This window comes from Polyodon spathula, chromosome 44 (genome assembly GCF_017654505.1).
Source record: "Polyodon spathula isolate WHYD16114869_AA chromosome 44, ASM1765450v1, whole genome shotgun sequence".
NCBI classification, from domain to species: Eukaryota; Metazoa; Chordata; class Actinopteri; order Acipenseriformes; family Polyodontidae; genus Polyodon; species Polyodon spathula.
Window position 1 is genome coordinate 1,168,966 of NC_054577.1, and position 25,353 is coordinate 1,194,318.

Below are 25,353 nucleotides of genomic sequence, written 5' to 3' on the forward strand. Positions count from 1 at the left end.
TTTATTATCATGTCAGTTTTCTGACTAGAGCTCGTTTCGATCCCTCTTAAGGGATTAGAGAGTGGCCATTACTCTTTTCAGTACACAATTCCTTGGGTAGTTGATACACCATATGTGGAGAGCTGTTGAGGTGCTATAAGGAGACTCTGCGGGCTCGCGGCATCGTTCTCTACGCCGATTTAGTCAGCTACAGTGACCAATAACAACAGAAAAAAGAAAAACAGCTCGGGCCTAGTGCCCTTCTCAAGCCTCGGGCTTTCCTAGCGCAGCTGCGCTTGCCCTCGGTGACCACGGCGATTGAAATGGTTGCATATCCCGGCACCGACCGCGGTTTTCCCACTGACTTGCGAAAATTGTGTGCTTTAAAAACAATATGAACTAAGCTTACTCATTCCCGCTTTGCGGAAGAGACCAACTACTCTGCGTTCTGGGAAAATGAAATTTCTACAGCAAGGAATGGTGAATGCAGGAGAAAGATGCTTAATGTGGTACTATTTTGGATTTCAGACAGATTACAACGGCAATCTGGATGAAGACGGACAGCCAAAATGTTGAGTGTTTTAAAAGAAGTGAAAAACAAGGGAGGAAACACCATCAACTTATCATCTTTCAGATCGCCGCCCCGATCTCTTTACCAAAGCTTACTTTTTTCTTTTACTGTAGTTTTCAGTTCTTTTACTTCTCCAGTGTGTATTACTTATTTAAAAAAGGCACAGCAAAGATAACCTATAAAAAGGGAGTTAATTGCTGCTTGTTTATTTTGTCATTACTGTGCATTTGCCATAAGCTGCAAAAATATACTTCACAGACATGGGTCACTAAAACGACTGCATGTCAAAAATGTTAGCAATGTTTACATAGTCTTTGGATTTGTAGCAATCAGTATTATGCAAAACTCCTGTGTTTTGAACTGTATGCATTAGTGGTTGAAAGACCAGGAAGAATACAGACTTCACTACCAGCATATCAGTTTCCCTAGATAACAGGATCAGTGTGACATGTCACCTGCAGAGGAAACCACAGGACCTTTAGAAGCTTCTGAGTCACACCACAAAAGTCCGCCAATGCAGACGGCTGCAGGTTCAGCATGAAAGCAATAAAAAACACTTATTATTTATTACAGCAGCCAGAGTGGTTGTCTTTTGTCTAATTTACTTTCTTTGCAAGATTAGCAACCAAACAAGCACGATGGGATGAATGGCCTCGTCTCGCTAGTAAAATGTCTTTTGTTCTTATTTAAGGTGCACTGGGGCATTGTTTTGACAGAGACATTTGGCTTGAATGCGCTTATACAGAATTCTGTCCTAACAGCACGTGAGACGAAAGCATCTATATTAGCAGCCCGTTTGTTTTAGAAATGTGGCATTAAATATGATGCTTAATGTAGAATTTCACTAAGCTTTCTTACCAGTTTTAAAAGAATGTTATAGTCAGTGGCAATGACCTTTGAATACACTGGAAGTACTTAACTAGCAAGCATTCCACCATGCAGTAGCATTACTAACTGTGTGTTAGCCTCTTATGCTCTTTGCACTTGCAAAAAAAAGGAATTTAGCAGCCATTGAACACATAATGGCCATGACAGCCAAAGTATTGTATTAGTATTGAATATCATGATCCTGTGCATGGCATCGCAGATGCTTCCGAAATGAGCTATTGCAGAACACTTATATACACACATACTGATGCACAATGAAAATGCGTGTCTGTTTTACATCAATAGCTCATTGGGCACACACATAATGTTACTTAGATTTCGGGTTCCCAAGGAGCGCAGGAGGTGCTCTATAGCCTGGAGGTCGCCGGTTCGAGTCCAGGCTGTTCCACTGCCGACCGTGGACGGGAGCTCCCAGGGGCGGCGCACAATTGAGACTCGCTCGTAACTGGTCGCGTTTTTTTATGTTCTACATTTTCTTTTTCATGACTGTTTTTTAGTATGGTAAATTGCCGTGCTTATTTACGCACTCTACGATTTGACTGGGGAAAGAACGTAGTGTTATTGGAGTTCACAAAAAAAAAAAAAAAAAAAACGGTAACCTTTTCACTTCCTTTTTAGCTTAATTATTGAGCTTATTGCTTGTGTTAATGCACGTCTTTTGTTTCTCGCTACATTTTAACACAACAGTACTCGCACACGTTTGGTCACCATTACAACTGCTGCATGAAACCGCAGTGTAATAATCCAGCACCTCTGCACCGAAGCATTTGTATGTCGGGTGACAACAGCTGACATGCCATCGCGCCTTTCTTAACGTACAGCCTCCATCTCTCACAAGCACCTCGGTACATATTGTTACGATATCGCAACAAAAGGAATACGCTTTTTCGTGCATAAGTACAGCTACTAATGTACTATCTTACAGTACAATAATAACACACAAAATTAGGTGGATGATAAAACCCGATTCAGTTGCTACATCAGGTAACGGTTGCGGGGCCAGCACTGGTATTTATATTCACCGGATCCAAGGACGACCCAGGACCAGTGCATTATTTGTCAGGAGTTTTTGTCAAACAAAACTCTTAAACCTGCAAACCTGAGACGCTATGTACCTGCAAAGCAATCATAATATGAACAAAAAATGTAAACTAAAGGTACAGCAACTTTGCCATCAGCAACTTCCAATGCGCAAAATAACAACATCCCTGTACTGACCTGGTAGCGAAGACAGTTCCGAGCCCAGGGATCTCACTAAGGCAGGTACGTTATACAAATACTTTAATACGTGCACTTACACATACAAATGAGTTTTAAAATGCTATTGTGAAAAAAAAAAAAATGCGTGGCAACTTGTCCTTGGAAAAAAGACAAACACCAAGGTGGTCCCTACATTGAAAAGGCTGCGAACCTCTGCACCATCACACAGGACCTGTCTGGAGAGGCTGGTTCATTGCAATCGGTGCTTTCGATCATCACTACGACATGATCTCCACCACTGGGAGTGCACCGCGATCGACACAAACCCTGCTGCTAATTCTGCGCCTACATAAACTGGTCTAGCTCCAGATTCACCCGAGGCACACCTATTCATTTCGGGTTTACTTCATCTGTTACATTTTCAATTGCATCGGCCGGGTTCACTTTGCAAACAAAGCCTGGGCCTGCAGCGCCTGCGCGTCGCGAACAAATAAACACAAATGTAACTTACTTTTTTGTTGTCCACGCCTAGCAGACTGGCGTGCAACACCATTTACACAAATAACAATAATTCAGAATGGACGAGTGAGGTTTTTTTTTTTGTTTATTTGTTTGTTTGTTTTTTAATTCGGATGTTTGAAAAACGGCGCCGGGTCTTCGAAATGCTTGCAGGCGCTGTTTTAAAACGTCACTGAAGCTCTTATGGCCTGACTCGGTCACATGATCGGGTTGTAGTCAATTATTTATCTTCTGAATGACACTTTATAATAATATTTTAAACCATGTAAAACGCAAAATCATATAAAAACATATGTTAGTGTGTATACACAGAGCAAAAAAAAAGTAGGGCAAAAGATAGTTTGCCACCCTGTGCCCTATGGTTTAGGCACCTACAGTCTAGAAGTTACAGTTCAAAAGAACAAGGTCACAAAAATCAAGCGTGTGCTTATACTTTGCAATGATCTTTACCATATCACAGAAACAAATTCACTAGTAAATTAAATCCTTTTTTTTTAAAGGACAGCTAGACACTTCTGTACAGTACAATTATTTATTCCTGCCCTCATTTATGCATTGGCTTCCTTTGCATGTGTTTGATACAGTCATTTACATCTGAACATTTTCATCACTGAATATATTTCAGGAAGCGTTTATTCAAATAAAGGACCCAGCTCAAGTTGATAGTTAAGACAGATGGACACACACAAAATCTTTAAAATACAAAAACAAATACATTGATAAGATTTTACTGTAAAAGTCTTCAGAAGCACAGAATCATACAGTATTTCAGAATCTCTGGAAACACGTTTGCTTTCTATTCAGCAAAGTTATAGATAATGCAAAATAGTCTGCACTGTAAATGTTTCACATTCCATTTACTTCAAATTTTAGCATAATTGTGTGTCATTTAAAATGTTCAGAATATCAAAAACATTAACCACAATGATAAACGTTTTATTAACGCCAACATAAACATGATCCAAAGGGACTCAGTAGAGCTCTGTCACTTTGCACTTTCACTTGTGTTTTCTTCCTTTGCTTTTCTTTTGCAAACAATAAATCTAACCATTTCTGACAGGAGAAATTATATTTAAGCATAGTAGTTTAGAGATAATACAGAATACCTTTTTAAATAAAATTAAAAATCATTATTTTCATATAAAGCTGATATGTACAGATACTGTATACAGACACCGCATGTATACCACTCCATTGTGAATGAAAGGATTGAGATGAGAAGCTGAAAGGAGAGAGCAGCTTTTAATACAAGAGGAGGAAGTCAAGGGGAGCCTGTCAGTCGCTTGGGATGGGAAATTAAGTTGGGAAAAAGAGAAAGCAGCCAACAACTCTCTGTAAAATTCAGAACAGGATGAAGAAAAACATGTTTATTAATGCACACATTATGTTCAGTGGATAGTATTTGTGCATACATATCAATATATAATCCTGAAAGTGGCAAAGACTCCATACAATGGTCCATTAAGATTAAGAGAGTTGGCAGAGAATATATATGTTAAAACTAGGGCTGCTCCAATTAAAAAATTAGACTGACTAATCAACTAAAGAGATGATTGCAGATTAATTCTTTACAATTTAAATTGTGCAGAATTTTAATTTTTCATATAAAATAGAATCAACCAATAGAAGAGCTGCATTTTCTCCTTGGCAGACCAATCATAAGTGAGCGGAGGCAGGACAAACAGTTCTTGAGTAGGTTTAACCAATGGGAAAGTCAAAGATCTGCCCTGGTTTTGCAGCTGTCCAATCATTAGTGAGCAGAGGCGGGACAGAAATATGCTCTGGTGCGCGGTGCAAGACAACAGAGACATCTTAATCGATCTGGTTCTCCGAGACTCTTAAACAACTGATTGATTCCGTTTACCTTGGCAAGCAAGAACTGGCATTCAGAAGGCATGATGAAGGCACCAATTCTTCAAATACAGGGAATTCTGTGGAATTACTTTCTGATTTCTGACTACGACAGCATGCTAATCAATCTCTTGGTCAATAGCCACAGTATTCTCGGTTACCTCTAGATTCAAGACAATACAAATAAAAAATAAAAAAACCCAGCAGCACAGGAAGCTAAGTGCGTGGCTGTAATGGTAGATGAAAACGATGGAAACGCAGCTCGTCTCGTCAATGGCAGTGGCTCAAAAGAACGGTTGTTCTGTGAAAATGTGTTACATTTACTAAAATAAAAATTATAATAAAAATGCTTTTAAAAAGGCCAAATTTCCCATTGAGTTTGTTTATTTATTTATTTATTTATTTATTTATTCTTTAGCTTCGACTGATTTTTTTTGTATTTCTATGCAGGAAAACTGCTATAAGATTGTTACCTTTATACAAAATGTGCAAGGATTAATCAACTAATGCCCATAAAGTAACCAATCAATTTTTAATCGAGCGACAGCCCTAGTTAAACCACACCCTAATCAGCATTAATACTGAACAGGAGTTTAAAATACCACAGGACTCAACCAAGACTCAGCATCTACAACACAGCAGCATTTCATTATGACAAAAAAAATGCTTTTGTATCAAAGCATCTGTTGCACCGGTATTTATGTATCTGTACTAAAGGTAAATAAATCTGTTGCAAAATCTACAGAACCCACACACGTTTATTTCTATTTTATATTATTTTGTGCTGTAACGGTAGCTTAATCCATTAATAGTCATAGCTAAGCTACATTTCCATTTGTAATTTGTCAGAGTATAAACTACTGCAAAACAGCAAGAGCTTGGGATAAAACCTGTACGCTTTTCTGTACCTAAGATCAGTACACATGCTTGCTACACTTGTATTGTTTGGGGCAGTTTAAGATAACGTACATCAGCTAAATTGAGGAATGGCTTCCTTTCTGCATATTCCCGCACCCAGGCACAGACTGCATATACAGTCTGAGATAAACTGACTGCAGAGAAGCCTTGTGACGTTGCAATGTAATCGCAGTTTTTTTAAATTTTTAAATGAAACGAAAAAGGATGAAATCACATCAGAGCTGCTACACAAAGCTGTCTTGCTCTGAAAAGTGATCTCTGTTCATCATTTCAAAATACTGTATCCCAAGTAAACAAAGTGACATCCCAATTAAACATAAACAGCATTATGAAGAACCGCCGCCCCCCCCAGTGTTCTGCCCCAGTTAAGCAGAACTACTGAATATCAGTGTCCTGATTAGGTGGCGCTGATTATACAAAAAAAAAGAAAATTACACATGATCATAATGCAAGGTTAAAGTCGCCCCCCCCCCACCACCACCAAAGAAGTGAAAGGTCCCAATGAACATGCTCTTTAAGGTTTCTCTCCTCTGTGCAGTCGCTGGTGTTTTTTCAGGTTTCCTGAATCTCTGAAGCTCTTCCCACAGGCAGAGCAGGAATACGGTTTCTCTCCCGAGTGAATTCGCTGGTGTTTTTTTAGGTTTCCTGAATCTCTGAAACTCTTCGTACAGTGAGAGCAGCGATACGGTTTCTCTCCCGAGTGAATTCGCTGGTGTTTTTTCAGGTCTCCGGAATCTCTGAAACTCTTCCCGCAGTGAGAGCAGCAAAACAGTTTCTCTCCTGTGTGAATACGCTGGTGTGAAACAAGGCTGTGCGACTGACTGAAGCTCTTCCCACAGTCAGAGCAACAATATGGTTTCTCTCCTGTGTGAATTCGCTGGTGCGTTTTCAGCTCTCCTGATTGCTTGAAACACTTCCCACAATCAGAGCAGCGATACGGTTTCTCTCCTGTGTGAATTCGCTGGTGTTTTTTCAGGTCTCCTGAATCTCTGAAACTCTTCCCACAGTCAGAGCAGAGATACGGTTTCTCTCCTGTGTGAATTCGTTGGTGTCTTTCAAGGTCTCCTGACTGTCTGAAACTCTTCCCACAGTCAGAGCAGCGATATGGTTTCTTTCCTGTGTGAATTCTCTCATGTGTTTTAAGATTTTCTGAACGTCTGAAACTCTTCCCACAGTCAGAGCAGCGATATGGTTTCTCTCCTGTGTGAATTCTCTGGTGAGCTTTCAGGTTTCCCAATTGACTGAAACTCTTCCCACAGTCAGAGCAGCAATACGGTTTCTTTCCTGTGTGAATTCTCTGGTGTGTTTTCAGGTGTTCTGAACGACTGCAACTCATCCCACAGTCAGAGCAGTGATAAGGTTTCTCTCCTGTGTGAATTCGCTGGTGTGTTTTCAGGTCTCCGGACTGTCTGAAACTCTTGCCACAGTCTGTGCAGCGATATGGTTTCTGTCCTGTGTGAATTCGCATGTGTGCTTTCAGGATTCCTCTGTTGCTGAAGCTCTTCCCACACTCAGAGCAGCGATACGGTTTCTCACCTGTGTGAATTCGCTGGTGTGTTTCAAGGTGTGCTAACTGACTGAAACGCTTATCGCAGTAAGAGCAGCGATATGGTTTCTCTCCTGTGTGAATTCGCTGGTGTGTTTTCAGGGAGTCTATCCTACTGAAAATCTTCCCACAACTAATGCAGTGATATGGTTTCTCTCCTGTGTGAGTTCGCTGGTGTTGTTTCAGAGCTCCTGAATGACTGAAACTCTTTCCACAGTCAGAGCAGCTATACGGTTTCTCTCCTGTGTGAATTCGCTGGTGTGATTTTAGGTTTCCCGATTGACTAAAACGCTTCCCACAGTCAGAGCAGCAATACGGTTTCACTCCTGTGTGAATTTGCTGCTGTTTTTTAAAACCTTTCCCAGAGTCAGGATATTCTCCACCGCCCGCCCTCACTTTAGCTGCTGGACTGGAACCTGAAAAATATGAACAGGAAAGAAAGTAAGAGGGGATGCTTGAAGGCTTAGGGCATATGGCTAGGTGGTGGAGTGGATTAACCCTTTGTGGTCCTATGTCGAACCAGGTCCGACATTACAATTTTCTCTTTTCAGTCCGATGTCGGACCCTGTCCGACATCATCAAAAAGATGTCAAGCACAGGTCTCTAATCTCGATAAAGCGAGTGATCAGGAGGGGATTTATCAGTATGACAGGCTGCCTGAAGGTTTTGGGCATGTGGCTGGATGGTGCAGTGAATTAAAGCATGTGAATTCCAGCTGCAGAGGCCATCAGTTTAGAAAAGCAAACTTTAAACTTAAAACCAGAACAAAGCCACTAAAGACTGATGCTGGTGAAACTGAACCCTGGGATCAAAATCTAACTTGAAAAAGTTCTCCTGTAATATGTTTGAGGTCTATTTTGGAGATCTTGCAGCCTAGAATGACAGACAATGTCACAGCTACTGGGAGACATTCACCTGCTAGACTGCATTCTGAATATGACCGCCCATCTTCCTTTCCCCCTCCTTGCATGCTGTTGGGAGAGCCTTCCTCTCCAGCACCTTGCTCTCTCAAGCAGATTCTCTCCAGCACCACGCTACACTCCCGCAGGCGTACAGGCTCCAGCTCAGGGATGTTTGGTTTCAAGTCCTCGGATTCTTGCTTCCCTGGTTCCATGTGGTCAAACTCTATTGTCAGACACTCTTGTTTAATTTCCAGGCCCTCTTCTTGTTTAACAGGAAGGGGTTCTTCTGTCTGGGGGATCTCCAATTCATTGTGCTCAGCTTTAATCTCAGAGTCCTCTGGCTGACTGCTGTCACACCGCACCTCACAGAGCTCCTGTTTAATTGGGAGGGAAGCCAGCCCAAAGAATTCTGCACTAAAGGGAACAAGTTCAAGTTCAAAGAGCTCCTCTTTAATTGGGACAGATTCCATCTCCACACTGTCCATGACATCACACAGGGACTCTGTTTAGTACCTGCTTGAAAAAAAACAAAAAAAACATTCCAACCGTTTACTTATTTAGTGATTGATTTATTGAAATAGTGTCAATAAGGCCAATCAAGGGGCTGACAAAATCTGGCCTTGATAGCTGGGGTGTCTTTACTATTGAAGGGACACAGAATTTCCAGTAATAAGTGCGTTTTCATTTATACGTGCGAGCGTGCGTGCTGAGTAGGGCTAAATTTGATGACTGTAGACAAGAGTAACTACTGTACCAACATCACATTTAAAATATATATATATACCTTTAATTAGTTTCACATATATGTTTTTTTATTTGAGATTTGTTTTTCCATTTTTTAACCTCAGGAGAGAAGGCAAAACTAAATAGGTCTATCGCATGTGATGCCAAAAGTTTGTGTTCGTCTGTATATTAACTAATTTCTGTTTACTTTTTCTAGGCGATTCATTATTTATCTCTAGTCATTATTATTTAGCTGTGTATTTTAATATTAGTTTACTTTTACTTTGCGTGCGTGTAAAGTTATTATTATTATTATTATTATTATTATTATTATTATTATTTTATTAGTTTACTTTTTTCTGTGTGTGAAAAAGGATGGAGGTATTATTATTATTATTATTATTATTATTATTAGGCATTTATTTTAATGTTTTATGTGGGCGTGTGTAAGCCAGAAAATGAATCATTTCCAGCATGTGGTTCAGTCACTGAACAGGAGGACAGCCCTAACTCAGAATGTCTTTCCTATTTACAAACCGCTTGTACCAACCAGGACGCCCGTCTCGTCTTCTCACTCTCTCCACGTGCCGGAACTGACAGGCTCTAAAAAGAACGAATGGCTTTGCTACTGTAAATACAGAGACGACCCCCGATTGCGCCAGAATGCAACATCAGTTAAAAATCAGAACTGTTTTCAGATCTGGCACTAATTTTCTGAAACAAAAGTTTTAGCCTGATTTTTACTGATTCTAGTTTTGAAAATAAATAAATAAATAAATAAAGCACAATATGGAAGTTTTTTGTTTTTTTTTTGTCTCCCTCCCTCCAAAACAAAGTTATTAATATCAAAGTTTTATTTGTAATATGCTTTTTCTTTTTTCAAATAAAAAATAAAAGGTTTTTACTTTAACTTGTGTGTTTCTTTATTTTTATACTGGAATATAATTATATCTCAAACAGGGCAATAATGTTTCCAATCTCACTTTTTGGCAAGTCTTTGCCCTGGTCTACATTTACCATTTCGGAGGATGATTTTTGCATGGTGGTGTGCGCGTGCAGGGGTTGCATGGTAGGTGTGTGCGTGCAGGAGCTGCATGGTGGTGTGCGCGTGCAGGGGTTGCATGGTGGTGTGTGCGTGCAGGAGCTGCATGGTGGTGTGCGCGTGCAGGGGCTGCATGGTAGGTGTGTGCATGCAGGGGCTGCATGGTAGGTGTGTGCATGCAGGGGCTGCATGGTGGTGTGTGCGTGCATTAACTTTCACTCAGGGTTACCCTTAAATTAATTCACAATCCAATTTATGGTAAACTGTGCATGCATGGCTTAGAAACTGGGCTGTGAGCTGAGCAGAGTATCCCAAAAACTGGATTGAATTTGAAAATGCAAAGCGGCCCACAATTCGGGACGTTTTCTAAAAACCTGAGCGGCCCAAAAATTGGGAAGTAAATGAAAACAGGGGCAGTCTATATGTAAAACTATGATTACATTAGAGATAAACTAATGCTTCCTGTAACAAAATTGTAATAGTGCAGAAGATACACATTTGCTATTAAAATATATCACGCAAACGATTACATATGTGTTATTTGAAAGAAAAAAAAGTACACCACCACTGAAAACCAATTCTTACATGCGTGCATAACATGATAACTCATTTAAACAACCTATAATGTGTTATATTAGTACAGCAAAATACCGCATTATATTTTAATTGAAAGGTTGTGGAATGTAGAAATCGCTCGCTCTCTCTGATCGCAGTGTCACAAATGCAGGAAGCTTTTCCACTCGTGTGACGACTTATTCCTGTGACAGACAAGGACCAATCAAAAACGCGAGACTCCATCCCAAAAAAACCAGCCTGTGTCATACCTCAAAAATCGCGTCTGCTTTTATTCTTATGGCGATTGGAAGCAAAGACAGCAGGGCTAGCCAAAGACTGGATCGTGTTTGTTGGTTGGTTTTTCTTGTGAACGGTTTCCTGGAAACATTGTATTCTGGGAGATGTAGTTTTTAGTGGAAGTTTTAAGGGAGGCAGACAAGCTGTGCAGAAAATCTGCAACGTGTATTTTAAGTTTAGTGCATATTTCGAATTTGCATTGCTTTAAAAACGGCAGGTACGCAACTTATATGGACCGCTGCGTGTGCGATTTAAGATTTGAAAAATTAAAAGCTGAAAATTAAGCTGCAAATGCAAGAGGGTGGGTCAGTATCATGCAAATACCATGTCTGTTTCATGTACACAAAAGGTTTAAAACGATTCAAATGTTTAGGACAGAAGCCCTTTTCTCTGCACCGTTTTTACTTTTCTTTCTGCACAGCTGAGAAGGGCGTTGTGTACATCCCCAAAAAACTGTTTTTGTACACTGCAGTGATACCTTATCTATCTAGCTATACATATACATAGATAGACAGACAGACAGATAGATAGATAGATAGAGTATACTGACTGCACAGTGTACAAAAAAAAAGTTTTTTGTTGTCCTATATATATATATATAGGCGCCTTTACTGACATTTGTTACATTAAACTGAATCGGCCTTGTTAATTTGGTAAACAAAGCCTGTATTGCAACACCCATGCGTCGCAAACAGCTAAACTTTATTTTTTTAAAAAATGTAACTACGTCTTTTCTCAGTCACGCCAAGCAAAACTGGTTGTTGTGAAACAGTTTAAACTGTCAGTATTATACTATAATATAATAATAATATTCAATAATAATAATTCCGAATGGATGGGACGACTTTTTAACTTCTGATGTCTAAACAACGTCGCGGTGTCTCCACGGTAAATGGCCGACTCCTGACTCAACCCACAGATGTAGGTTCCGTTCTGGTAACGGCAGCGTGCCGAGCTGGTGTCATGCTGAAACTTGCCCTCCACTCCCTTCTTTAAAATGTATTTAATTGATCTCCGTTAATAACGGTACACCTAAACATTGTACATGGAAAAAACGTATTTACCACAATGTGTGTGTGTGTCTATCTATCTAGCTATATATATATATATCTATATATATATATATATATATATATATATATATATATATGTATATATAATACATATATATATATATGTATATATATATATATATATATATATATATATATATATATATATATATATATATATCTAATTATACAGAGAATACAGATCTAACATGTGGCTGATTTAAGTTCTGTCACAAACACCTTTCTTTTGAAAAGTAAGATAATTCAAGTATAACAGTTTAACGCACCACAGCTGTAACGCAAACAGGATATTAAAATTGTAACTCCAAATAAAAAAATGCTTAGATAATAAGTTAGAAGTATAGTCTGATAATAGTTTCTGCAGATATTTGCGAGTAGTCATGTTGGTGTTTATAGTCTTGCTGTGCTTATATATGGATCACAATCAGGGAGTTGTCATGGTTACACATACAGTGGCAGTCAAAAGTACTGGCATCCTTAACTAAATAGATAACTAAAGACGCTTTTTTTTTTTTTTTTTTTTTTAAATTAATTGTTGTGAGATATGGTTAACATTAATTAAGGTCGCGTATAAGCCTTTGTTAGATGGCTTTGTACAGTTATTTCATGAGCTGCTATGCCAGACGCTTCTTTAAATCTTTGGCTGTTAATCACAGATTTTTTTCAAGTTGCTCGAACAATTCTGCATGCTGTAGTGGTAATTTTCCTGGGACGCCCACTTCTTTCCACAATTTCACTTGAATTGGTCTTCAAATGCTTGATTATTGTGGATTTTCATATTACAGTTGTTCCCCACAATCCTCTTTATCGACTGCCCTGCTGTTGTGTTTTTCTCACATCCAGATCCAGCTCTTGCTTTGACATGCTGTACTATGAGCGCAAATTCCATTGATGTGCGCGTTTTACAGCTAATGGTTTTTATAAGTGTAGCCTGATATACACTCCTTACAAAGGAGGCAGCTCATGTGTACAGGCCTGTGTGTGGCCTGCCTGCGGGAACCGAGATCGCTACAATAGTGCTAGTGATAAAAAATAGTGGTTTGCAATTAATGAATAGTGTTTAACTAGGTGAGGGTCAGCGATTAAATTTCATGTGTTGCTGCATGGCATAGAGAACACGCACTGAACAGTTTCAATGTATTTCGACTGTCATTCATATCATAGTCCAGGGCTATAACCTGTGTATGGCTGCAGCTGTTATAAATGGAACGCAATGAAGCATTTAAAATAAAAATGGGTGCTACTTTTGAATGTACTTTTTTTATGTTTTTGTGCATTCCTGTGTATGAGGGTTCCAGTACCATAACGAGACTTAAATGTAATAAATATGTTGGTGTTTGCACAACCTGATCTACAAATGCATTGTTTATCCCACAGTCAGCAAGCACTTTGGAATCAATATTGCAAAACACTTAATTTTCTGCTTCGTGGCAAGAAATATACTGTAGCGGAATATAGAAGCGAGACAACAGGGTGCAGCGAAGGCAGTAAAACTGCTTTTTAAATTTTTCTTATCAAATCGTTTTCGTTCCGTTTTATTCAAATTCTCTTTCCTCCTCTGCTCGATTCCCTCATGGGTCGCAGCACGCCCTTTTATAGACGCTGACTCCGCCCACTCGTCACCCATTGGCCCTTGGCCACTCGCATTCACACACGCAGAACTTCAAAATTCTCTAACGCAGCAGTTTACACAACTTTTTTATACATGCATGCAAAACAACATCAGTTAACTATTGATGCCTTTTGTCACCTCAACCTCTGCACCCTGTTCATCTCATTACTTTTGAGACTTGATACAGTTTTTAGTTTATCAGATCCAGACAATTTCTGCTTGCAGTATTTTCGTAATCCAACATGCACACTCACATTAACTGTTAAGCTTAACTATATCTTGTTATTAATTACACATTGTTAAATTCAAACCATCCTTAGTAATGAAATTCTCAAATTCTCTCTTACGTTATGATGCCAAATTATATCATATGCTGTAAAATAAGAATGATTCTTCCCACACTCGAAAGAACACATTTGGAACTAGAAGCAATGTGATTGTTAACCACTACATATTGTTCCTGGCTTTAGTGTGTCTAATTCAGGCTCTTAACTAATTAAGCATACAGGATATAAGATTTGTGTAAATGCTAGAGTAGAAGTCAAACTAGATCTGTGCTGTCCCGCTTTAATGCTGGTGAACCCTTAACAGAGCACTGCATGACGAGCAGAAACCTGAACGCCATCATTGTAGTGAGTTGTGTATCCAGTGTAAAGGAGTCAGAACCAGAAACACAAATCATAAAACAAAAGGCACAACATGTTGAAACATGTAACAAACTGTATTTCCTGTATTCTTCACAATAAAACAAGTACATGATCAGATTGCATATTTCCATTGTAAAGTGCTGTCCAGGTGTAAGCAGTAGTGGAACCTATACTGTGGCTTAGCTTAGGTAAGGAGCCCCCTCACCACGTCAAGGTCCTGACCTATGGAGTTGTCTCTAAATCAACAGGTCTGTCCAGAATCTGGGTCTGCTGAAAACCAAAAACAAATTTGAAGTGTTTTGTGCGCTCATCAAAAATAAACAATGAAGATAATGAGTCCTGTTACCAATGGTGCCCTACTGTATGGAAACAGATGTAAATTATGGTAATGTTGCTTGCTAGCATTACCAAATCTTATTGTTAGTATAATATACCAAGCGAGAATGCTTAGTATAACATTTACAAAAAATATATACAGTAAAAAACAAATCTCTATTTACCATAGAGTTGGTGTTATATATTAAAGAAACCTCTCTCTATCCTATATATATATATATATATATATATATATATATATATATATACACACACACACACACTTGTATTATGTTCACTTGTATTCTGTTTAGTAGTAAGGAACTCTATGGTGCAGAGAAAAAATAACATCAGTTCAAAAGTTCACCTCACATTTACTTGGAGATTAGGAAGGTAGCAGTCATGCGATCATCTCCAATTAATTTTAAAGGAGTTACGGGCACTTTTTAAATATATTACTCACTTAAAAGATAAGAGTTGTAAAACAAATACAATAATTAGATTTAACTGGGTCTTCTGAGGCACAAAGCGAAGAGAAAGTTCTATAGAAGTCGAGGTAAGACTTCAGTCAAGCATCATTCGACTTGCTAACTACAAGCTGCATGCTCTGAAGATCTCTGCAAAAGCTGGTTGCTGTTTGGTTGTATTCAGAAGCCTCTGCCTTCAAAGACAGCTCTTGTTTTTACATTTTATTCTAGAAATACTAGACTTCCATATAGTGGAAGGTAAGCACCAATTTGAACTTATATCTCACTTATATTGAAGCACTTGCTGTAAGGTATAGAATTTTTTTCACTTTTACATTTTGTTCACTTTCAAATTGCATTCCCTGCCTCTAGATGGCTCACATGTAATGGAGATGGATTTACCAGTGAGCAGGAGGATGATGGGAAATGTAGTGGAAAAATGACATGGAAAAATTAGTCAAAATGTTTATTAAAAAAAAAAAAAAAAAACATTAACAATACACACACCTTACGTAAACAGTTGTAGCAACACATGGGATCATACAACTGTGGCAAAGTGGTAGTGTGCAGGTAATTAAGAACAGACAGACAATTGTAATATAAGTACAGAGCAGTCCTTGAGGATAATCGATTCAATAATTACATTTGTGACGCACATAGTTATTTAAGTTTATCAACGAAACTGCACCAAACGCCCTGCCTTGCTATTTCCAGTATTTCTGCCAGACGAGCAGTGGCTTGCTCTTTTCCTGCTTGTGTTATCTAGCATCTGATTTGCTGGTCCCATCCTACCAGTGAATCAGTTTTGAAAATGCTTTGTTAGTACACCCCTGTGTGTTTGATGTAAAAAAAAAAGCACGCCGCCTTGAAACCAGAGCAGGACGGCAGGCTTGTATATCCTGGCAAACAGCCTGTAAATAAATTGTGCACATTCAAGAAAACTGACTGTACATAGTTTGCCCTTCTTTGGAGTTTCATAACGAACCGTTATACACGGTACACGTAATACATTTACCATTATATATAAATGCATCAAGATTTCAGGTTGTAACACAAACTGTAAAAATGTCCAAGGGGGGTGAATACTTACTATAGGCACTGTATATATTAATGGACACTACATAAACAAATGAGATGTCCTTTTTTATAGCATATCATGTTCCTTCTCAAAAATGTGTTTTAATATTTGCATTTAATAAAGGAAAACAACTGCTTTGTGTGCAGGGGTTGCATGATGGGGTGTGCGCGCGTGCAGGGGTTGCACGGTGGGGTGTGTACGCGTGCAGGGGTTGCACGGTGGGGTGTGTGTGCGTGCAGGGGTTGCACGGTGGGGTGTGTGCGCGTGCAGGGGTTGCATGGTGGGGTGGTGTGTGCAGGGGTTGCATGGTGGTGTGTGCGTGCAGGGGTTGCATGGTGGTGTGTGTGCGTGCAGGGGTTGCATGGTGGTGTGTGTGTGCAGGGGTTGCAGGGGTTGCATGGTGGTGTGTGTGTGCAGGGGTTGCATGGTGGGGTGTGTGCGTGCAGGGGTTGCATGGTGGGGTGTGTGTGCGTGCAGGGGTTGCATGGTGGGTGTGTGCGTGCAGGGGTTGCATGGTGGTGGTGTGTGTGCGTGCAGGGGTTGCATGGTGGTGTGCATGCAGGGGTTGCAGGGGTTGCATGGTGGGGTGTGTGCGCGTGCAGGGGTTGCACGGTGGGGTGTGTGCGCGTGCAGGGGTTGCATGGTGGGGTGTGTGTGTGCGTGCAGGGGTTGCATGGTGGGTGTGCGCGTGCAGGGTAAAATGACCTTCATCTACTAATGGTTGCAATCTCATTTCTGTTCCAAAAAGAGTCAACAACGTTACAATAGATTGATGGACATTACATAAGAAAATAATATGTCCTTTTTTTTGGAACACAAGAAAGTTTACAAACGAGAGGAGGCCATCCGGCCCATCTTGCTCGTTTGGTTGTTAGTAGCTTATTGATCCAGAATCTCATCAAGCAGCTTCTTGAAGGATCCCAGGGTGTCAGCTTCAATAACATTACTGGGGAGTTGCTTCCAGATTCCCACGATTCTCGGTGTAAAAAAGTGCCTCCTATTTTCTGTTCCGAATGCCCCTTTGTCTAATCTCCACTTGTGCCCCTGGTCCTTGTTTCTTTTTTCACATCAAAAAAGTCCATTGGGTCAACATTGTCAATACCTTTTAGAATTTTGAATGCTTGAGTGAGATCATCGCGTATTCTTCTTTGTTTGAGACCAAACAGATTCAATTCTTTTAGCCTGTCTGCATATTATATGCCTTTTAAACCCGGAATAATTCTAGTCGCCCTTCTTTGCACTCTTTCAAGAGCTGCAATATCCTTTTCGTAGCGAGGTGACCAGAACTGAACACAATATTCAAGATGAGATCTTACTAATGCATTGTAAACTTAACATTACTTTCCTTGATTTAAATTCAACACTTTTCACAATATATCTGAGCATCCTGTTGGTCTGTTTTATAGCTTCCCCACATTATCTAAATGAAAACATTTCTGAGTCAATATAAACTCCCTGGTCTTTGCCATGTGTCTGCCCAGTTCTGAATCTTGTCTAAATCATTTTGAATGACCTTTGCTGCTGCATCAGTGTTTGCCACTCCTATTTTTGTGTAATTTGCAAATTTAACAAGTTTGCTTACTATACCAGAAGCTAATCTCATTAATATAGATTAGGAATAGCATGTTCCTTCTCAAATGTGTTTTAATATTAGCATTTAGTGAAGGAAAACAACTGCTTTAAAACACTAGAACCATCAGATTTTCAGGCTACCTAGAACTGTCACATGAGTCACTTTGACATTTGCATTGCATAAATACTGTATTTAAATGAAAAATTAAACAATCATTTTTAGTCTGAAGAGATCAGCCAATAAAAAAACTCTTCCAACTTGCATTTTCATTGGTTAGATTAAATGACAGTCATATTACCCGGTCGACCAGCAACACAATTGAATGTGGGCTTAGCTAACTAATCACAGCCAACGTTTGAGAGTTGTATTTTGCTTTTTGAATCTTTCACTTGTGTATTGGCTGCTTTAGGTCTTCGCTGTGGGCACTATGGAACTTGAAAAACACATTTGTAACCATGTTGCTGTATGAAGTGGATGCTGTAACAGGCTGGATTGCCCAGGTTGTCTAGGAGCTAGGATCTGTTGTGGCCTGCAGCCACCTGCTCTATTATTAATCATTTAATAAACTAACAGAGTACTGAAATAAACATACTGATTTGTTACACATTAAATGAACAGAGTTCGTGTTCGATGCTCAGAGTGTAAAAGTAGTACGTGGAATCTGACAACATACATCAAACAAACAAACAAACACAGTTCTTGGAGTGGGCAGTGCCTCCATTCCCCAGAGATCAGGCACCAGCTTGAGGCCTCGAGAGCGCTGAGGTACCTGTCCCAGCTGCTCTCCCTCTTTGGAGCTGGAGAGGGTGCCGTCTCCTTGGCTTGCCTGCTTCTCCCCTTCTTCCTCTTCTTTCAGGTAGCTGGGGTAGGATTCCTCTGCCATGCTCACCTCATCCCTTCTGTAGGCCTCCCACCAGCAGGGGTCTTTGTAGGTGCACACATCCACACAGTGCCCACACTCCAGGCAGGTGAGGCACCACGGAGCCACTCCTTCCCTTCCCTTTTTTTTCTTTTTCAAATAAACCAATAGTTCTGTCTCCAAGGCCGCCATCCCACTCTCCCCCCATGTGACAGGGTGCGTCGACAAGGAGACTGAGACCAGAATGTTGCAGCTTAAGCTCTCTCACGCACTCATTTACATACATCACCCGTGATCACCATTTAAAGGGGAAGGGAACCGACGGGACTAAAGATAACATTTCCCACTCAAGCGCCCTTGTGTTTATCAGATAATAAACAGCGTCATCTAGAAAAGGGGCTGAGCTACGGTACACCAAGTCATCGCCCCAGAAAGGAAGCGATGTGACAACCTTGGATTGGAGGAGAAACGGTTGCACTTGTTAACCAAGGGGGCGTGATTATAGGCATATAAAGGGACATAGCAAGGTGATCTGTTCCTTTGTTTATGGTTAAGCTGAACAGGAAGCAGTACTGTGAATTACTGTGAGTGCTTGCGAGCGTGTGTGTCTGTGTGTGTTCCACTGTGTTTATTATTTACGAACTGTGTCTTATTTCAGGACTGCAGCCCGTTGTTTTGGAGCAGTGCTATGCACATTGCTGTGTGTTGCCTGGGATTATTCTTTGTGGTCACCAGACCAGGATTTTAAAAAGTAAAACTTGCTTGGATCATGTTGTTGTCTGTCTTCTGTTTCATAATCACATCACCACTACACCTGCGCTCTGCAAACCACTTGATTTAAAAAAAAAAAAATAATAATAAAATGACATAACTTAATACTACTTAATTTACCAAAATGAAAATGGATTATGATGATGTGGGGAAAACACATTAACCATACGCAGCGTCAACCTAGAAATCTGTCTTGTGTGAACATGTGTTTTTGTTCCATTATGAACCTACACAAAGGGGAAACACTGGGGGCGGGCAGTTAAGAGTGTTTGCTTGCCTGCTGAACCCCCAGTCTCTTATTAATGAGTTGCACTTTAATTCTTCTGGGTAATGTGCATTTCACTTCCCCCCTCGTGAAACGTAACATTTGTTTTGCAAAACAAATAAATACTAAATTTACCATTTAAGAACACAGTATATATACAGTTCTGTCAATGTCTAAGTCAGATTGGCAGATTTTACCAAAGTGGATGCTATAGTCAGAGGTGAAAGTATCTTTAACTTCTTACCTGTGTAGCGGTACCACTTGCTCGCACATATCTAAACAACTTCCACTAAGAATGCAGGGAAGCGCCCATTCAAATATGGTACATTACACTGTTTGTTATGTATTTCTGGATATAAGTGAGCCCAGACAAGAACCGTACAAAATCAAATGTTGTTTATTCAGGCAGTTACACACAGATCTCAGAACACAGAAACCCCGAAGCGCACACACGCCTTCCCTTTTAACTTCAGCTAACACACTGCCTTACATGCTATTCATTGTAACTATTTCATGTGTGCTGTGCACGTGAACACACTCTCCACCTGCAGAGTAATGTATAACACTGTTTTCAGTCTTACATTTTTTAAATTTAATTTATCATATTTTCCCAGTCTTTTACATCATTTTTAATGTCATTTATTGTATTTTCCCACCATTGAGAAAATATTATACAAATATTTATCATATGCAATACATTGGCTCTTGTACAATTTTATTTGAAACTACAGACGTCCGCGTCACCTCTCACTTTCTCAAGTGATACAAAAATTATTATTACACAGGCACTTATGAAGGTTAATGCCCTGTCCGTCCGTCCGTCTGCCGCCCCGGAATGAGTGAAAAGTCCCATTGAACGTGCGCTTTAAGGTTTCTCTCCTGTGTGAATTCGCTGGTGTATTTTCAGGTCTCCCGAATGTCTGAAACTCCTCCCACAGTCCGAGCAGAGATACGGTTTCTCTCCTGTGTGAATTCGCTGGTGTATTTTCAGGTCTCCTGAATGTCTGAAACTCCTCCCACAGTCAGAGCAGAGATACGGTTTCTCTCCTGTGTGAATTCGCTGGTGTATTTTCAGGTATCCCGAATGTCTGAAACTCTTCCCACAGTCAGAGCAGCAATATGGTTTTTCTCCTCTGTGAATTCGCTGGTGTGCTTTCAGATTTCCCGATTCCCTGAAACTCCTTCCACAGTCAGAGCAGCGATACGGTTTCTCTCCTGTGTGAATTTTCTGGTGCGTTTTCAGGTTATCTGAACGGCTGAAACTCTTCCCACAGTCAGAGCAGCGATACGTTTTCTCTCCTGTGTGAATTGCCTGGTGAGATTTCAGGGGTCCTGATTGACTGAAACTCTTCCCACAGTCAGAGCAACAATACGGTTTCTGTCCTGTGTGAATTCGCTGGTGTGTTTTCAGGTTTCCTGATTGACTGAAACTCTTCCCACAGTCAGCGCAGCAGTACGGTTTCTCTCCTGTGTGAGTGCGCTGGTGTTTTTTCAGGTGTTCTAAACGACTGTAACTCTTCCCACAGTCAGAGCAGCAATACGGTTTCTCTCCTGCGTGAATTTTCTGGTGTGTTTTCACGTCTCCTGACCGTCTGAAACTCTTCCCACAGTCAGAGCAGGGATAAGGTTTCTCTCCTGTGTGAATTCGCTTGTGTGCTTTCAGGATACCTGAGTGACTGAAACGCTTCCCACAGTCAGAGCAACAATACAGTTTCTTTCCTTTGTGAATTCGCTGGTGTATTTTAAAATGTCCTAAATCTATTCTAGAGTCAGGATATTCTCCACTACCTGCCCTCGCTTTAGCACCTGGACTGGATCCTGGAAAACATAAGCAGGAAATAAAAGTAAGAGGGGCTGCTTGTAGGCTTAGGGCATGTGGCTAGGTGGAGTGGATTAAAGCATGTGAATTCATCTGCAGAGGCTTGCACTGGGTTACACCAATTTAAAACACAAAGTTAAACTTAAAGCCTGTAAAAGCAAAGTCAGTAAAGACGGATGCTGCTTAAAGTTGTAAGCACCTTTCACACAGCCTACTTTATGGTTTTAATTCAATAACTAGAACTCCCGTTTGATCAAGCGTAAACAAACCATTGACATCAGAGCAGAACTCCAAACCATACGCAGCTGAGCTGCGCTCTGACAAAAAGACGATTGTCTTTAAAGCTTAGTCTAAGTCCACAGAGCTCCTTGCTGTTTTGTTTAATGCATTTTCTGCTCTCTTGCCACCAGGTGGCAGGATTAATGAAGTGCAGCTGATTCAATGTAGTCAGAAAAAACAGAACATTTTTACATTATCGCACTGGGATAGCCTTGCGACAGTAAAAGCTGATTTTGGCTGCCACAGTATCCATGATTTTTTGTGCTGAATTTATAATTATATAAACAGCACTTTTGTTTTTCTCCACCTTGGTAAAATATCCCCTTCCACCCCAACACTAAGAGAACCCCCCCCCCCCACCCCAAAGCAACGGCAACATTAGACCTGTACCTTAAGTTCACCAGCAGTGAGTCCTATCTTGAACTGGTTGAAGGGGTGCAGGAAAAATAAACACCTAGTAATCTAACCTATATGCTCCCTCCCTCTCACCACACTATGAATATCATGCACTCTAGAATGACAATGTCACAGCTACTGGGAGTCACTCACCTGCTAGACTGCATTCTGAATATGACTGTCCCTCGTCCTCTCCACCGCCTTGCATGCTGTTAGGACAGCCTTCCTCTCCAGCACCTTGCTCTCTCACGCAGGTTCTCTCCAGACCCACGCTACCCTCCTGCAGCTGTACAGGCTCCAGCTCAGAGATGTTTGGTTTGAAGTCCTCAGATTCTTCCTTCCCTGGTTCCATGTGGTCAAACTCTACTTTCAGGGGTTCCTGTTTAATACGGACAATTTCTAGCTCCACCTCTTCTTTAATAGGAAGGGGTTCTTCTGTCTGGGGGATCTCCAATTCACTGTGCTCGGCTTTAATCTCAGAGACCTCTGGCTGACTGCTGTCACATTGCACCTCACACAGCTCCTGTTTAACGGGGAGGGAAGCCAGCCCAAAGAAAGCCACACTAAAGGGGACAAGTTCATGTTCAGGGAGCTCCTCTTTAATTGTGACAGATTCCATCTTCACACTGTCCATGGCACCTGTTTAGTAGCTGCCAAAACAGAAGACACAAAGAAAATGTATTTACTTATTTAAATACAGTGCTGTTAAGGCCATTCAAGAGACTGGTAAAATCTGGCCTTAACCCTTTAAGGATCAGGATTGTATTAACACGATCATACTAAGTGGGCTTCTAGGGCAGCGATCGTGTAAATAATAAAAAAAAACCAAAACACTTTGTTTGATGACTTACAGGGCCACTGTACTTAGAAGTACATGCTTGAGCAAATAAAAATAAAAAGGAGACACTGCAAATCTGATGTACTTGACTATTCTCGTGTTTTAACATACACGTTTTTACAACATTTATAAAGAAGATTGGTGTGGAACTATTTTGGATTTCAGCCAGATGACCACTGCAATCTGGTTGAAGGCGGACAGTCAAAATGTCGAAAGTGTTTTAAAAGAAATGAAAAACAGAAAGGAGGAGATGCCAGCAATGTATTCAAACATCTTTCAGATCGCCACCCCAATCTCTTTGCCAAAGTGTACTTTTAAGGGACTGGACGCGGCACGGCAGGGGAAAAAAATTGAGGAAAAGCCTGTGGTTTTGATTTCAGATTTTCTAGAGTGGTATAATGCAACATTAAGCAGGATTGAAATCCGGCTTCATCAAACCGAAGCTCCTGTATCAGCCCATGATATTCGCCGTACCTGTTTCTTTCCACAGCGATCTTAAATATTTTTTCCTTTCTCCAGTAGAGCACGGCGATCGCAATTATCTTTTTTGTTTGCTGTTCATTGTTCCAGGTATTGTGTTGTCAGATGCACAGTATTACTGATTGTTGCCGCTTTTACACCCCCCCTCCAAAAAAGTCTGATATGATGGGATGGCAGTAATCATGTCTATACGAGGATGCTCCATAATATCAATGTATAATGATGCCATTAACTCACACTCTCTTTGCCTGTAACCAGCAAACCACACAAAACTCTCAATTTTTAAAAGCGACATGTTTTTATTTTATTTTAAAACACCACAATTGCCTGATATTTTGGGTAACTGTGGGGGCATTATGATGGTGGGAGAGGTTAAAATTAGGTTTTATAAAAATAAACATTATAACATTTCGCTCCTCATTGCTTGAATTATTTTTTTTTTTTAACTAAAAAAAATAAAAATAAAACAGACCGTCCACTGACTTTCCCTTCCACTCCCCTGCCGCGTTCGGTGTGAAATGTGGTTCGCGGCGATTGCAGAGTGGTGCGCAAGGAGGTGGCATACGCACCACATCCTGTGTGAGCGGTACAGCAAAGATAACACGTACCAGGAAAGCGCTGGCAGCTGATCAAAAGGGAGTTCATTGATGCTTGTTTATTTCATCATTACAGTGCATTTGCTATAAGCTGCAAAAGTATACTTTGAAGACATGTGTCCTTAAAACTCTACCGCATGTCAAAAATGTTAGCAGTGTTTTTACATTCTTTGGGTTTTGTGACAATCAGTATTTTGTGTATGCGATGTGATAGCTTTGAAACTGTTTTGAATTCTATGCATTAGCAGTGGAAAGACCGAGAGGAATACAGATTTCATTACCAGCATATTAGTTTCCTTACAGATAACAGGATCAATGCGACTCTTCTCCTGCAGAGGAAAGCACAGGACATCGAAGCGTCCGAGTCACACTGCAAAAGAGCGCCAATGCAGACGGCTGCAGGTTCAGCATGAACACATTAAAAAGCACTTGTTTACAGCAGTCAGAGTGGTTGTCTTTTGTCTAATTTTCTACTAGCACATAAAAGGAAGTAGCCCGTTTGTTTGTGAATTTTTCATTGTTGAACAGCACACTCTAGCAGTGCTTTAGTATTATCACAATCAGTTCTTTGCCAGAAATATGTTTTTACATCCGCTGAACTGATTATTAAAATTATTTGGAAGTGGTGATTTTTGAACTAACACTGTAAAATTGTAAAACTAGTGCAGTGTTTAAAATTAAGGAATACAACTTTTTTTTTGTATTCCCCAAGTAACACAGTATTGTGTTCGTTGTGTACGTGAATCAATCAGGTTAGTCTGGTTTAGCATTCTACTCTGTGTTTACTGGTCTTACTTTCTAACAGGTCTGAACAGAACCGATTCACGTTGGATGAAACGTTACAAACAAGAGGAGGTCTATTTCGCCCGTCTTGCTCATTTGGTTGTTTCCTGATCGAAGCAAGAACCTCGTCAAGCCATTTCTTGCAGTAACGTGTGAATCAGCTTTCACAACAGTGCTTCATTTTTCCATTCTTTGCTCACATTTTTAAGGCACTTCTAAGATACCCCTTTATGAAACATCTGGCCGAGTTATAAAGCGTTGCATGTTGACTGTTTTTTTTCAATTCTTTAATGTGATTAATAAAATGTACCGGTTATTTTAATTGTATGGTGCTTGCTTGTAACTTACAGTGCAGCAACAGTCTCGGGTCCAAATTGTCAGCCGAGTGTAGATATACTTTACAGCCTCGCTATATGGCCTTTATTGTACGATTAAACACTGCTGGCGAAGCTGGCTCGTACAGCTCTATGCAACCGGCACGGCAAAGCATTTGTTTTTTTTTAAATAAAGG

The 25,353-nt window shown here is 40.3% G+C and overlaps 1 protein-coding gene across 1 annotated transcript; it reads right to left on the bottom strand.

The window, feature by feature from the left end:
* Positions 1-5,453: 5,453 nt before the first annotated feature.
* Positions 5,454-25,353, bottom strand: LOC121305643 (zinc finger protein 850-like). Its single transcript, XM_041237338.1, has 5 exons — positions 22,299-25,353; positions 20,519-21,469; positions 18,526-18,848; positions 8,388-8,880; positions 5,454-7,888 (listed from the first exon to the last, which is right to left on the bottom strand). Exons 1-5 carry the CDS (start codon positions 22,777-22,779, stop codon positions 6,441-6,443), a joined length of 3,696 nt encoding a protein of 1,231 aa, XP_041093272.1. The 5' UTR covers positions 22,780-25,353; the 3' UTR covers positions 5,454-6,440.